This window comes from Pyrus communis, chromosome 4 (assembly GCF_963583255.1).
Source record: "Pyrus communis chromosome 4, drPyrComm1.1, whole genome shotgun sequence".
Classification (NCBI taxonomy): domain Eukaryota; kingdom Viridiplantae; phylum Streptophyta; class Magnoliopsida; order Rosales; family Rosaceae; genus Pyrus; species Pyrus communis.
This window is the reverse complement of record NC_084806.1, coordinates 17,424,786-17,436,781: the sequence shown is the minus strand read 5'-3', so window position 1 is coordinate 17,436,781 and position 11,996 is coordinate 17,424,786. Positions and strand designations below refer to the sequence as shown.

Below are 11,996 nucleotides of genomic sequence, written 5' to 3'. Positions count from 1 at the left end.
GTTCTCCTCCGGATGCTCTCTCAATGCATAACTATTTCCTTTGCTTATAGTCATGCACCGATAATTATGCCAACAACCAAGACCAAGAAAATCTTAAGTTCACACGGCAAGACCCTTTTCTATACCTAGCCTATAGAGTACAACTTTTCTCCATTTGCCATTTCATGCATAAAAATAAAAAATGCACAATTGGCTGCAAACAAACACAAAGTCAAGATTTGCTTGCTTCCAACTTTGGTTGGGCAGTCACCATGTCTTCTCTTGAAACAAGGCTTCCATGCCACAACCGAAAGCCAAGCATTCAGAAAGTTACAATTACAAAATTGTTGCCAACTCATAAGTACATGAGCTAAACACAACATTATTGTACCTTTTTATTTTTAAAGCTATGGTCAATCACACTTGACATCGATCTTATACTATCTAAAAACAGTTGGGTTCCCACTCCACCAAGAGAACCCAAATTTAATTAACGTTGACATGTGTGTCAACATGTCTAAATTTATGGGAATCACGTGGAAATCAATTGATTTATATGTCTAAATTTTGTAGGAAATATTAGACGTGTGGGAGTGGGTGTGGTGGGAGGCGGGGTATGACATAGGCACGGTTCTTTTAGGAAATATATAAAGTTTGTAGTGTTGTAGGCAAGGTTTTAAAAATCGCTAGGCGCTAGTCGGGTGGCGGGTAGGGGTCTAGTATCTAGGCGGCTAGGCGGGCGCCTAGGCGGATTTATGTAAATTTACAATATATCTTGTAAATAAGTGCTTATTTACACCTAAAAAAAAGACTATGCTTGTATGGATAATAAAATAATGATAAAATGCAAATTAGGTACACCATTTCCATAAGTATACCACCATGAAACCAAAAAAGAAAAATGCACACAATTAATAAAAAAAGATAAAAAAATAATAAAAATAAAAAAAATAAAAAAACTGCCTAGGTGCTGCCTAACTCTTCGCCTTGCCCAAAATCGGGGCAGGGCTCCACCGCCCAGCGCTTAAGTCGATTTTAGAACAGTGGTTGTAGACATAATTTACTGAACAATTATGGAGGCCAGAGAAAGGGGTGCGGCGGCATAGAGAGAGAAGAAAGAGATGTGTAATTGTGAGATGTGTGTTATCTCACACCATTGTATCTTTATTTATAGTAGTAGGGAAGGTAAATTCATTACCCCAATAGGATTACAACTCTAATATGATAATATCTAGTCTAAGAGATATGGTAGAATCCCATAAGGATATCCCAGTTATGATAGGATTTACATAATCACATTCCTAATCTAATAAGACTGCAACACTCCCCCTTGAGTGTGTAAATACTCAAACAAATAGCATATCAGGTCTTCAGCGATGAAGTAAGTACAGTTGATGAAGTTGTCGGCACAATGAGCGAATACGAGTCTCAAATCAACGAAAGAATGCATAAAAGGTAAAACTCACAAAACCTCGCTATGGTAAAACCCATAGACTAAAGAGAAAAATGAGAAGTTGCATTAAGTCAAAACTATACATCTTCTGGATGCAATGAGAAGAGCTCACAAGGGTATGACCAACCCACGATAGGTGCCTCGTCAAAACCTAGTTAGGTAGCAAAAATCCAGTGGGAAAAATGCTCCTAATCGTAGGTAAAAAAAGTATATTAAGATCAAATGAGTAAACTTTTGGATACTCCCCCTGAGTTTGACAGAACTTCCAAATGAGAACTACAAGCATTGCATATGAATAGTTAGGCGTATCAATTCCTCAGAAAAGCTTCTGGAAGGTTGACTTCGGCAGTGATGTCGTGTAAAGGTCGACAAGGTTATCTAGGATCGGCTTGCATGACTTCAATCTCCTGATGTTTTGCTGATGTAGATGTACACACAATCTGTCTTGCCGTTGTCTTCGTTGATGGATCATGTCTTGGTCGGGTTGATACATGCGGCATAATCTTCATGGATCGTCGTTGGGACTCAACGATTAATGAAAACAGCAAGTACTTCGAATATGCTTAACAAGAACTCTCAACCATGTCTCACATGTGGCATAATGAATTTAGGTAAGTCTTGGAATGAGTTGAAGATTTCGCAACTAAGGTCATATTGTGGACTTCCAAGATGTTGCGATATCCCTAATGGTAAAGCAATGTTTTAAAAAAACTAGCCTCGAGGCGCGCCTTTGAGGCTGGGCGCTGAGGTTTTGCTGGAATGGGAGGAAGGCTTCGTCGGAGACCCCGAGGTGATGGAGGCGCGCCTCAAGGAGTCTAGGCACCTTGTTTTCCCTTTAAAAAAAATAAAAAAATAAAACCATCCAAACCCAAAAAGTTGTCGTTTGGGTAAGGGTTTTTTATTTTATTTCAGATTCCGTATACCATACCTTCGATCGTCCTCTCCTTTGCCTTTTTCACCTTCTTCTTCCGCGCACCAGAACACACAGCCGTCCTTTGGAGCAGCACCAGTCGCCATGTCACGGTCACCCCAGCACTGTCAGCAAGCCCACAAATCCCAAAGGTTAAGGTTTCTAAAATTTTGAAAAAGTTAGGGATTTGATTTTTTATTTTTTTTTTATTTTTATTTTTTTAAAAACTGGTGTGAACTGTGGAGCATTCTGGGATAAGGGGTTGGGTGTGATATAAATCTGGATCAGTGGACTGGGGAAGTTTTTCTAGGGTAGGAAATAAAAGGCAAGTAAAAGAAAATAATTAGGGTTTAGGAAGGTGAGCTCTGCATCCAATAAAGCTTTTCTAGAGTAGTTGAAGGACTATATATTGAAAGTAATTTAGGTACAAGTGTCTTGTATGAAGTTTCTTTAATTTACTCCTAATTTCTTCTTATTTTATTATGTAACATTAAACACAAAGAGTTAGAGGGAGGGAATGGCCAACCAACCGTTTAATTTAAAGCTTGAAAGTAAGCACACAGAACATAAACATAGGGATTAAGAAGAAAAAGGGTCTCATTCAATTGACTTCCCTTGTTAATTTCCAACGTAGACCATTAAGGGCTGGTTGAGGATTCTCTGCATGTTTTTCTATTACACCATCCAAAACGATCCAAGGGTTATAATAACGATGCCACGTATTTAATACTTCATTCTTTTAATGTTGCATAATAAAAAGTGTCTTGTATATTGAAAATCTTTTGAGCTTTCAGCACAGGGTATTACACATGAAGTCAAATTGTTGTATCTATTTTAACTTTTAAGTTACCGTTTATGTATGCACAAGCTTGCCCACTTCCTGTTGTATGGTTTCTCGGTTAGAAGGATAATAAATTGAGTATGGTAATCATAGTAATTGTTCCAAAATACCTGGACATTGTTGGTGTATAAATTAATAAATTGTTAGTTCATTAACTGTATGCATCGAATGTTTATTGTTTAGGCATTGAAGAATATGGCTTCTTCTTCTAAGAAAGATTTTACTTGGCAATGGTCAAAAGATTTGGATCCTATCACCAAGCACTTCTATTGTGTTTTTTGTAACCACAAATGCACGGGTTCAATTTCTAGATTCAAACATCACTTGGGTGGTGTAAGTTCGGGAGGAATGATAAGTTGTAAAAAAGTCCCACCCAATGTGAAGGACGAATGTTTTACTAATGCTATGGGAACTATAGAAAAGAGGAAAGCTAGCCATAAGTTGTGTCGTGGTGGTGGAGAAGAAAGTGAAAGTGTTGATATGGGCACAACAAGGACACCATATGTAAGTAGTGGGAGTGGGAGTGTGAGTGCCACACATTCACAACAAACCAGTTCTTTTCTACCACCTAGGTCAAGGGGACCACTTGATAGGTAAGTTACATCGGTAGCTCATCAAACCACATTTAATACACCTTTCAAAAAAGAGGAAAGAAGACAAGCATCCCGAGCACTTGCGCGATGGTTCTACACTAGTGTCATTCCATTCAATGTGGCAAACAATGAATATTATGTTAATGCAATGAAATTGGTATCCAATTTTGGTCCCAGCTTTGATGCTCCTACAAGCCATGAATATAGAATTTGGATGCTCAAAGAAGAAGTTAAGGATGTACAAAGTATGATGAAAGAACATCAAAAGGCTTGGAAGAGATATGGATGCACTATTATGTTGGATGGATGGTCGGATGGAAAAACTAGGTGTTTAATCAACTTTCTTGTCAATAGCCCACAAAGTACTTGGTTCTTGAAATCAGTTGATGCATCGACCTCTATTAAGAATGGAGATTTTTTGTATGGCTATTTGGATGATGTTATTCATGAAATTAGGGAGGAAAATGTGGTTCAAGTTATATCCGACAGTGCTTCGAACTGCAAGAATGCTGGGGCAAAACTTATGGAGAGGAAACAAAAGGTGTGGTGGACTCCATGTGCGGCTCATTGCATTGATTTGATGCTAGAAGATATTTCTAAGATAGCATGGTTTGATGACACACTCAAACGTGCTAGAATTTCAAAGTATCTATATAAGCATCAATGGGTACTAACTTTGATGAGAAAGTACACCAACAATTCTGAAATTCTTTGTCCAGCGGTCATTAGGTTTGCCACTTCTTTCCTTACACTACAAAGCTTACAAAAGCAAAAGGAAAATCTTGTTACTTTGTTTACCTCTCAAGAATGGTCGGAAAGTACCTATGCAAAATCCCATGAAGCAAAGTTGGCTAAGCATCATGTGTTACATGATCGTAAGTTTTGGGGTCGAGCTTCCTTTTGCATTAAGGGTGTTCTTCTTCTTGTTTGTGTTTTGAGAGAGGTTCATTCAGAGGAGAGACCCCCCATGGGTTTTATATATGAGTTGATGGATGCTGCAAAAGAGAAAATTGCAAGCAATCTTAACAAAGTGGAAAAAAAATATATGCTTATTTGGAGAAAGATAGATCGTAGATGGGACGATCGACTTCATCAACCACTACATGCGGTGGGCTATTACTTAAACCCCAAATTTCAGTATGAGGATAATTTCTCAAATACGAATGTGCGAAATGGGTTGTTTGCTTGCATGGATATGATGCTTGGGAAAGGGAAAGAACGTGAAGAGGCCGATGTTTAATTGGATTTATATAATGGTAGGCTTGGTCCATTTGTGGATTCTATGGCTATGCAAACTAGGAAAAAGCGAACACCAAGTAAGATTTAATTAGTCAATTGTTAATATCTTTTTATCATTAACCCTTAAATTACTTACCTTACTAATATTATCTTTTTTTAGCGCCTTGGTGGGAGCACTTTGGGCATAAAACACCCGAGTTAACGAAGTTTGCTATCCGAGTTCTAAGCCTTACTTGTAGTGCGTCGGGGTGTGAGAGGAATTGGAGCACATTTTCAATGGTAAGTAAATATATTATTAGTATCTTAAGTGTCATTTTTGCTTAAGATGATTAGACTTGAATAATAGTCTAATAGAATTGATTTATTTGTAGATTCATACAAAAAGAATGAATAGGCTTGAACACAAAAGGCTTAATGTTTTAGCCTATGTCAAGTACAATTTGGCTTTACAACAGAGAAGTAAGAAAAGGAAGAGGATAATGTTGCCTTTTCTTTAGATGAAGAGGATTTAGATGAATGATTGATATATTTGTTTGTATTTTGATTTATATAAAGAGGATTTGGATGAATCATTGTTTTCTTTGTTTGTATTACCTTTTGAATGATGAATTTGGATGATATTACCTTTGAATGATGAATTTAGATGATATTATCTTTTGAATGACTATGGATTTGAATGGTAAATTGAGAATGGATGTTTATTTTACATAGTATTATTTTTTATACAATTATATGTATAATATATAAAACATATATATATATATATATATTTAATCCCATGAGGCTTTGCCTCAGATGCCTCGCCAACGCCTCACGCTTTTAATACATTTATGTAAAGACAACCATTCGGGGACATGCCTTGTGCGGGTTTGATAAGTAACCAACGTTAGCATAACAACAAGGCAAGCATCATTCCAAGGATCAAGGGGGTCATATCTGTTCGGGATGTGTTAGGATTAGCCTAATCCGTAGTACCTTCAAGGAAACGGAAAATATCTTTAATACCAATTCAGTGGTTGCTTGTAGGCGCGGTGCTGCATCTTTACCAATAGATCAACAGCTAAGGAGATGTTCAGTCTAATACAATGAGCTAAGTACAACAAAGCATAAAGTTGAACTCAGATATGGAACTTCAATTTTTATAACCTCTTCAGGGGTCTCATTTGCATATAGCTTATGGAAGATAATATGTATACTAAAAGGTAACATGTTGGGGTGTAGTTCGACCGGCAGACTAAAGTAGTGTCAAAACAACACTTTGAACTTCGGGTCAAGGTATAAATGAATTTTCCCAAGATCCTTCATCTCAAATTTCGTCTTCAAATGCCAGACAATTTTCTCAAACTCTTCTAGAGTCTTAGTGAGATGCATGTCATTGACATAAACTGTAACTCTAGCAATTCGGAATAAGACTTCATAGTTTAACATGCAAGGGCATAATTTCATATCCCTAATTGATCAAATAAACACTTAAACTGGTATACCACATCTGCTGGATTGCTTTAATCCATAAGTGAACGCCTTAAACTAGTTGAGAGGGTGTTCCATGGTTTGGAACTATTTAAGTCAATCCATGTAATTCCTTGGAAACTTACATGTCAATTTCCGCATTAATATCCCCATGGAGAAATACTAACCACATTTCATAATGCTGCAGTCAATCACAAGGCATTTGAGAGAAACCTTACGTTGTAAGGCGTGCATTATATCACACTTTCATTCATTTCATTATGCTTCCTTTCCGACTTGTAAAACAACAGAGTTACCTTGAGCAGTGTAGGAACTACAGGTCCAAAACACACTTTGGTAAGGAATTTAACATGGATTGTGATTTCGTTGTCCAATTAGTTCTACGTTGTCACTAATTAATGAATCACAGTTCGATATCGTCGCTTTTCGTTTACGTCGGTAGCTACCATATAAGTGAAAACATCATCGATGATAATCTCATTCCAATTCCATTATCTCATCCAAACCAGTATACTGGACCAAGACAAGTCTCAAAAGTAATCCGGATTAATCTCATGAGATGGAAATAATTTGAGACAACGATCAAATATGGATTCATGTTTATGCCATGACCTTTCTTTTCTAGGGAAGTGAATCCTATGAACCGAGTGATATATCGTGCTTCAAGCCGTGATAGATTGATTGGCTATCCACCTATGTACTAGACCGTCCAACAGGGGTGGAAAAATCGTCCAACAGGGACGGCATATCCTTCGGGGATGTTGACTCGACATCTGTTAAGTACGGTTATCCTTGCAAGCTTGTTTAGCTGGTATATGATCTCGTCACTTTAGCTAAATTAGATAAATGTGTCTAGAGCAACATTTTGAAAGCTAGAATACATCACAGTTGTGCGATACATGGATTGAGATGAGACATAATGGGTAACGTCTACACAAATTCGCGTCGTTCTGCAAGAACGTTGATGTTCTTATCTCTCCCTAACGGCGGGAAGACTATCTTATTGAAGTGACAATCCGCAAATGAGCGGTAAAGAGATCGCATGCAAGGGCTCTAAGAGAGCTAATGTGAAGGAGAATCGTAATCAACAAAGATTCATATCCTTCTTTAAGGACGCATATTGGTATGTTGCGGCGACGCAACTAGGCATATGGAATGCACACCCAAAATGCGTAAGTACGAAATGTCAAGTTCTTACCCACTAACCAACTGTAACGTCAAATAGCTTGGGTGGCAATGGGCCTCAATGAGGACCAACATAGCTGCGTAAACTGAAAGCTTGGTGCGTTCACCAAGGTTCGGGCGATCAATTAAATTGCTCTTTATGATCACTATGCGAGGCTGTTTTGGGATGAACATGGGAATTCGATGTCCAATTATAAACCCAAAAGAAATGCAATACTTATCGAAAACTTTCGATATAAACTCTCCGACATTATCTAGTCTTCCAGACTTGATGGGATAATTAGGGTGATGATCCTTTAAAATCAGTCAGGAGCTTTAGCAGCAATGTGTGTGGACAAACATGTGACCAATTTGTCGATTCATTAACCAAAACCATAAGTATTTATATGGTCTGCAATTTGGTTGGATTGGTCCACATACATTCCTTTGAATCTATTGTGAAAAGAAGGTCGTTTTGTATCTTTGCTAAGGATGTTATAGAAAATCAATTTCTCCAACGAGCAAGCTTGGCAAAGTGTGCTTGTAAGCATAAGATCTTTACTTCGGGTAAGGAAATGCGTCGCAGCATCATTGTTCTACCTAAGTGTCCCAAATGGTCTTGCCAAAGTAAGTAAACTGCTCAATCACCAGGCTCTAGGTCAGCCACATGTGGTATGTTCCCAGTTGGGAGACAATCCATTGGCCCCAAAGTAAAGCTTCAGGCTCATTTCTAGAGATGGTGCAAAGATATTTCGCTCAATTTTCTTCAATGGTTTCAGTCATGATCATTGTTTTCTCGAATATCCTTAAGACTCAATGACGTTCTTCCGAAACAGGGAGAATATAAGGTCTCTTAAATGGTAATTTAGTATTATTCATACAACGAGGAGCGTGCCAACACTCTTAATCAGGTTGGATAGACCTGAAGTCGTTGCTAGAGATGTGATTTTAGGTATAAAGTTAGTGTGCGTAGTATCGCATTCATCCAGACTACTAACTTTCCCATATTCGAACGTAATCACGTGTTTAATTGAATTCGGTCACATGATTCAATTAACTCATTTTTTAAGACAGTATCGATAACATAATCCATAACTAAAACAAACACCAAATGTGAATCCAAGAACATAGAAAAATGTTCACAAAATAAACCAAAGTTACTAAAGAGATTCGACCAACAAGGCCATTCATGTCAAAATTCTGCTCTTCTAACGATGTTCGGTGGAACAAAATTAGTCTCACATATTGACTACTAGAGTGGTACTCCTCAACAACATTGGTAGGGGCACAAATAGATGCATAACCAATGATCTATTCCATCGAGACAGAAGTAGATGCTGCAGGGTTGAGATGCGGGAACAATATCCTTTATTATTGAAGTTTTAGAAGTTGGGTGCCAAGGATCACGCTTCGGGCGTCATGCCACACCTTGGCAGACCCTGATTTTGCCATATGTTGTAAAAACAAACTCGAAATTTGATTGTGAGAAAGACAGACCCAGGGGTTCGATAAGCTCCAGGCAAAACCAAGGTTCTAAAAAATGTTAGGCGCTAGTCGGGCGGTGGGCTAGCTCCTAGCGCCTAGGCGGCATAGGCGAATTTAGGTAAATTTCTTGTATATCTTGTAAATAAGTGCATATTGACACTTACAAAAGATTATACTTGTATGAAATCCATGGATAAAATAATAAAAGAATGATAAAATGCAAAAAAAGTATCTAACAAGTCCAAAATTTAAAAACACATTAAGCATATATGCCGTATAACCATAATGAGGAGTATTGTAGGATGATACATGTACAACAAGTTCACAATTCAAAACAACATAAAATGGAAAATAGGAGGAAAATAAGAAATTTAGTAATGTAAGATACTTATCTTTAGCATCCTGGAATTTAAGTTGATACACAACACACCTATTCTATAAAATTAACAAAATTTCAAGGTATAATTAGAACTTAGACTTTAAACAAATTTCAAAAAAACAAATTAAAAAAAAAAAAAAAAAAAAAAAACCGCCCAACCGCTTAGCACCGCCTCGGCGGCCACCTAGAGCCACCCCGATTTTTCTAGCCGTTTTGCACAAAATTGCCTCGGTTCCAAGGCGCCTAGGGCCTTTTTTTAGAACAGTGGCCAAAACTAGAGGGGTCTGTTCAGTAGGCATCTGCCAAAGCAAAGCAATACCATTCGGTACACCTCTGCGGAAGCAAAGTATGCCATGCGGTGCATTTCTGCCAAAACAGGGCACTACCATTCGGTAAACTCCAGCTAAAGCTGAGTCTATACCGTTTTCTCACATTTATGGTAGTAATCAGATCCAAGAATTTGGTAAACTTCCGCTTTCTACACTGCTACTTCAGGAGAGAGTTAGAAACATGGAAGGATGAGAAAAGTATTCTCTAGTCAAAATTCGATTGGATTTATAAACTTCAGAATGGTACTCATTCATGGGCGTAATCATGGTGTGCTTTAGGCAATATCTTTCATGATTATACATTCCGTAGGAGCGAGCCAAAGAGCCATGGAATCCTTGTTCAGGAGGTATTTTCTGTTTGTAATGCTTCAGGCATATGTCTTCGAATAAAGATCATGACGGAGGCTTAGTCAGCTCTTCCATATCATTGTTATCTTCAATGATTACTTAGCTTATTGATAGTCAAGTGGAGATTTACGTCTTGTACCCACATAAAGTGGTTTATGTCAAGAAACGTCCAAATCAATGAAATCGAACTTGTTATGGTTCGATAATCCACTGAATGGAGGGAACAAGATTGTGATTCGTGCTATGGAAAATAAAATATCCATAAGCATCAAACTTAGAACATTCGGGTTCTAAGACATGGTTTTACATGAAAAACGTCGAGTTTTCATAGGTATATTGTTTTATGAAAACTTTGGGTTTCAAAGGCACTAAATTCGAAACTACAAGCTCAATTTAGTTTATGAACGTTTAGTTCATAAAAGCGAGGTTCATGTAAGAAAACAAAATACAAGGTACTAATTTAAGTTCAATGGATTTGAGTTGCTTCGAGAACTCAAGTGTGAGCGCCTCGGGATTATGAAAGGATGTCAACAGTTCAAATAAGAGAAATAAATTATTGAATCGTTAATGTTCAAAAATGGGCTTCAAGCCAATAATTTTAGATGTCTTGTCATATTAATGAACTGCTGGTCACTTTTAATTAATTCAATAAATTAGGACCATACGAGGTCGATCGTGGAAGCAAAATAATGACATGTTAGTCTTATTAGCTTCAATTGGCAGTGGGCCAAGTGACGAATGAATTATAGCTTTATTAGCGTTAACCAAAAACGTCCCAAAAATATTTGGGTATGGTTAAGAAGTAGGGGATGCCAAAATATGGCATTGGGTCAAAAAAAAAATGCAGCCCAACACACTTGTGGTTGGCTGTAGAACATGGGACAAGGGCCTGCAGCAAGGTTGGAGGCCTATTGGGCCTCAGTGAAGTGGTTGCAAAGTAGCCCAGTTTGCTGCAGTGCAAGCTACAGACTTGCTGCAAATTGGACCGAGGCATGGGAAGAGCCCAGCACTCAGCTGGCTTGCTGGTGGGCTGAGGCACGTCGGCCTAGATGAAAGAAAGGGATAAAAAAAAAATAAAAAAAAAAGGTGAATTGGGATTAAGACCGAATGGATAGCAAGCCCAAAAGGGTTGCGGTGTCCTGAGAGAAGCCCAACGGGGCTGGGTGAGGAATTACCGGAGAAGAAAGTGGCGCCGCCATGGGCGGTGACAATATCAGTCCTAGACAGAGGTTGGAATCCTCAGAAACATCGACGGAAAAATGATCGCGATGTCGGATAGGTCCAAAAAACTCGGAGATTCTTCGGGAATCTCTCAAATTCGTTTGAAGACAAAACTTTGTCCACAAAGACGACTGCGGGTCGTCGATTTTTGTGAAAAAAAAAAAATATGTCCATGAATGACTTCGAGAAGTCGAAGATCAAAGGTCTCGTTGGGCAAATCACAAAGCGAAGGTATCGAACGGCGTCGTTCGACCTGTGCATCTGGGTTCTGGGATAGAGCCAGCTTGCCTCAATGGATTGGCTTGACCTTGGCGCAAGGGTGTGGCTCCGGCGGCTGGCTTGGCTTAACTTGGCAGCGCGGCTGAAAGCCGCGGATCAACTAAGTTTTCCTTTTTTTTTTTTTTTTTTTTTTTCCTTTTTTTTCTTTTCTTTTCTTTTTTGAAAAATCCTAGGGTTAAATAAAAACCCTAGTTGCTTCTAATTTCTTTCGATTCTTTGACTCACAAATTCCACATAGAAAAAATTGTGTAATGCATGAAACGTGTGTGTGTGTATATATCGGAAGGAAAATATAAATGTAGGGGC

The 11,996-nt window shown here is 38.2% G+C and overlaps 1 protein-coding gene across 1 annotated transcript; it reads left to right on the top strand.

Moving 5' to 3' along the window:
- The first annotated feature begins 3,924 nt into the window (after positions 1-3,924).
- Positions 3,925-5,016, top strand: LOC137732793 (uncharacterized). Its single transcript, XM_068472062.1, has one exon. The coding sequence runs from the start codon at positions 3,925-3,927 to the stop codon at positions 5,014-5,016; it is 1,092 nt and encodes a 363-aa protein (XP_068328163.1).
- The last annotated feature ends 6,980 nt before the right edge of the window (positions 5,017-11,996 follow it).

Coding starts and splice junctions, on each gene's coding strand:
- LOC137732793 (XM_068472062.1), top strand. CDS start 3,925: ATGAAATTGGTATCCAATTTTGGTCCCAGCTTTGATGCTCCTACAAGC.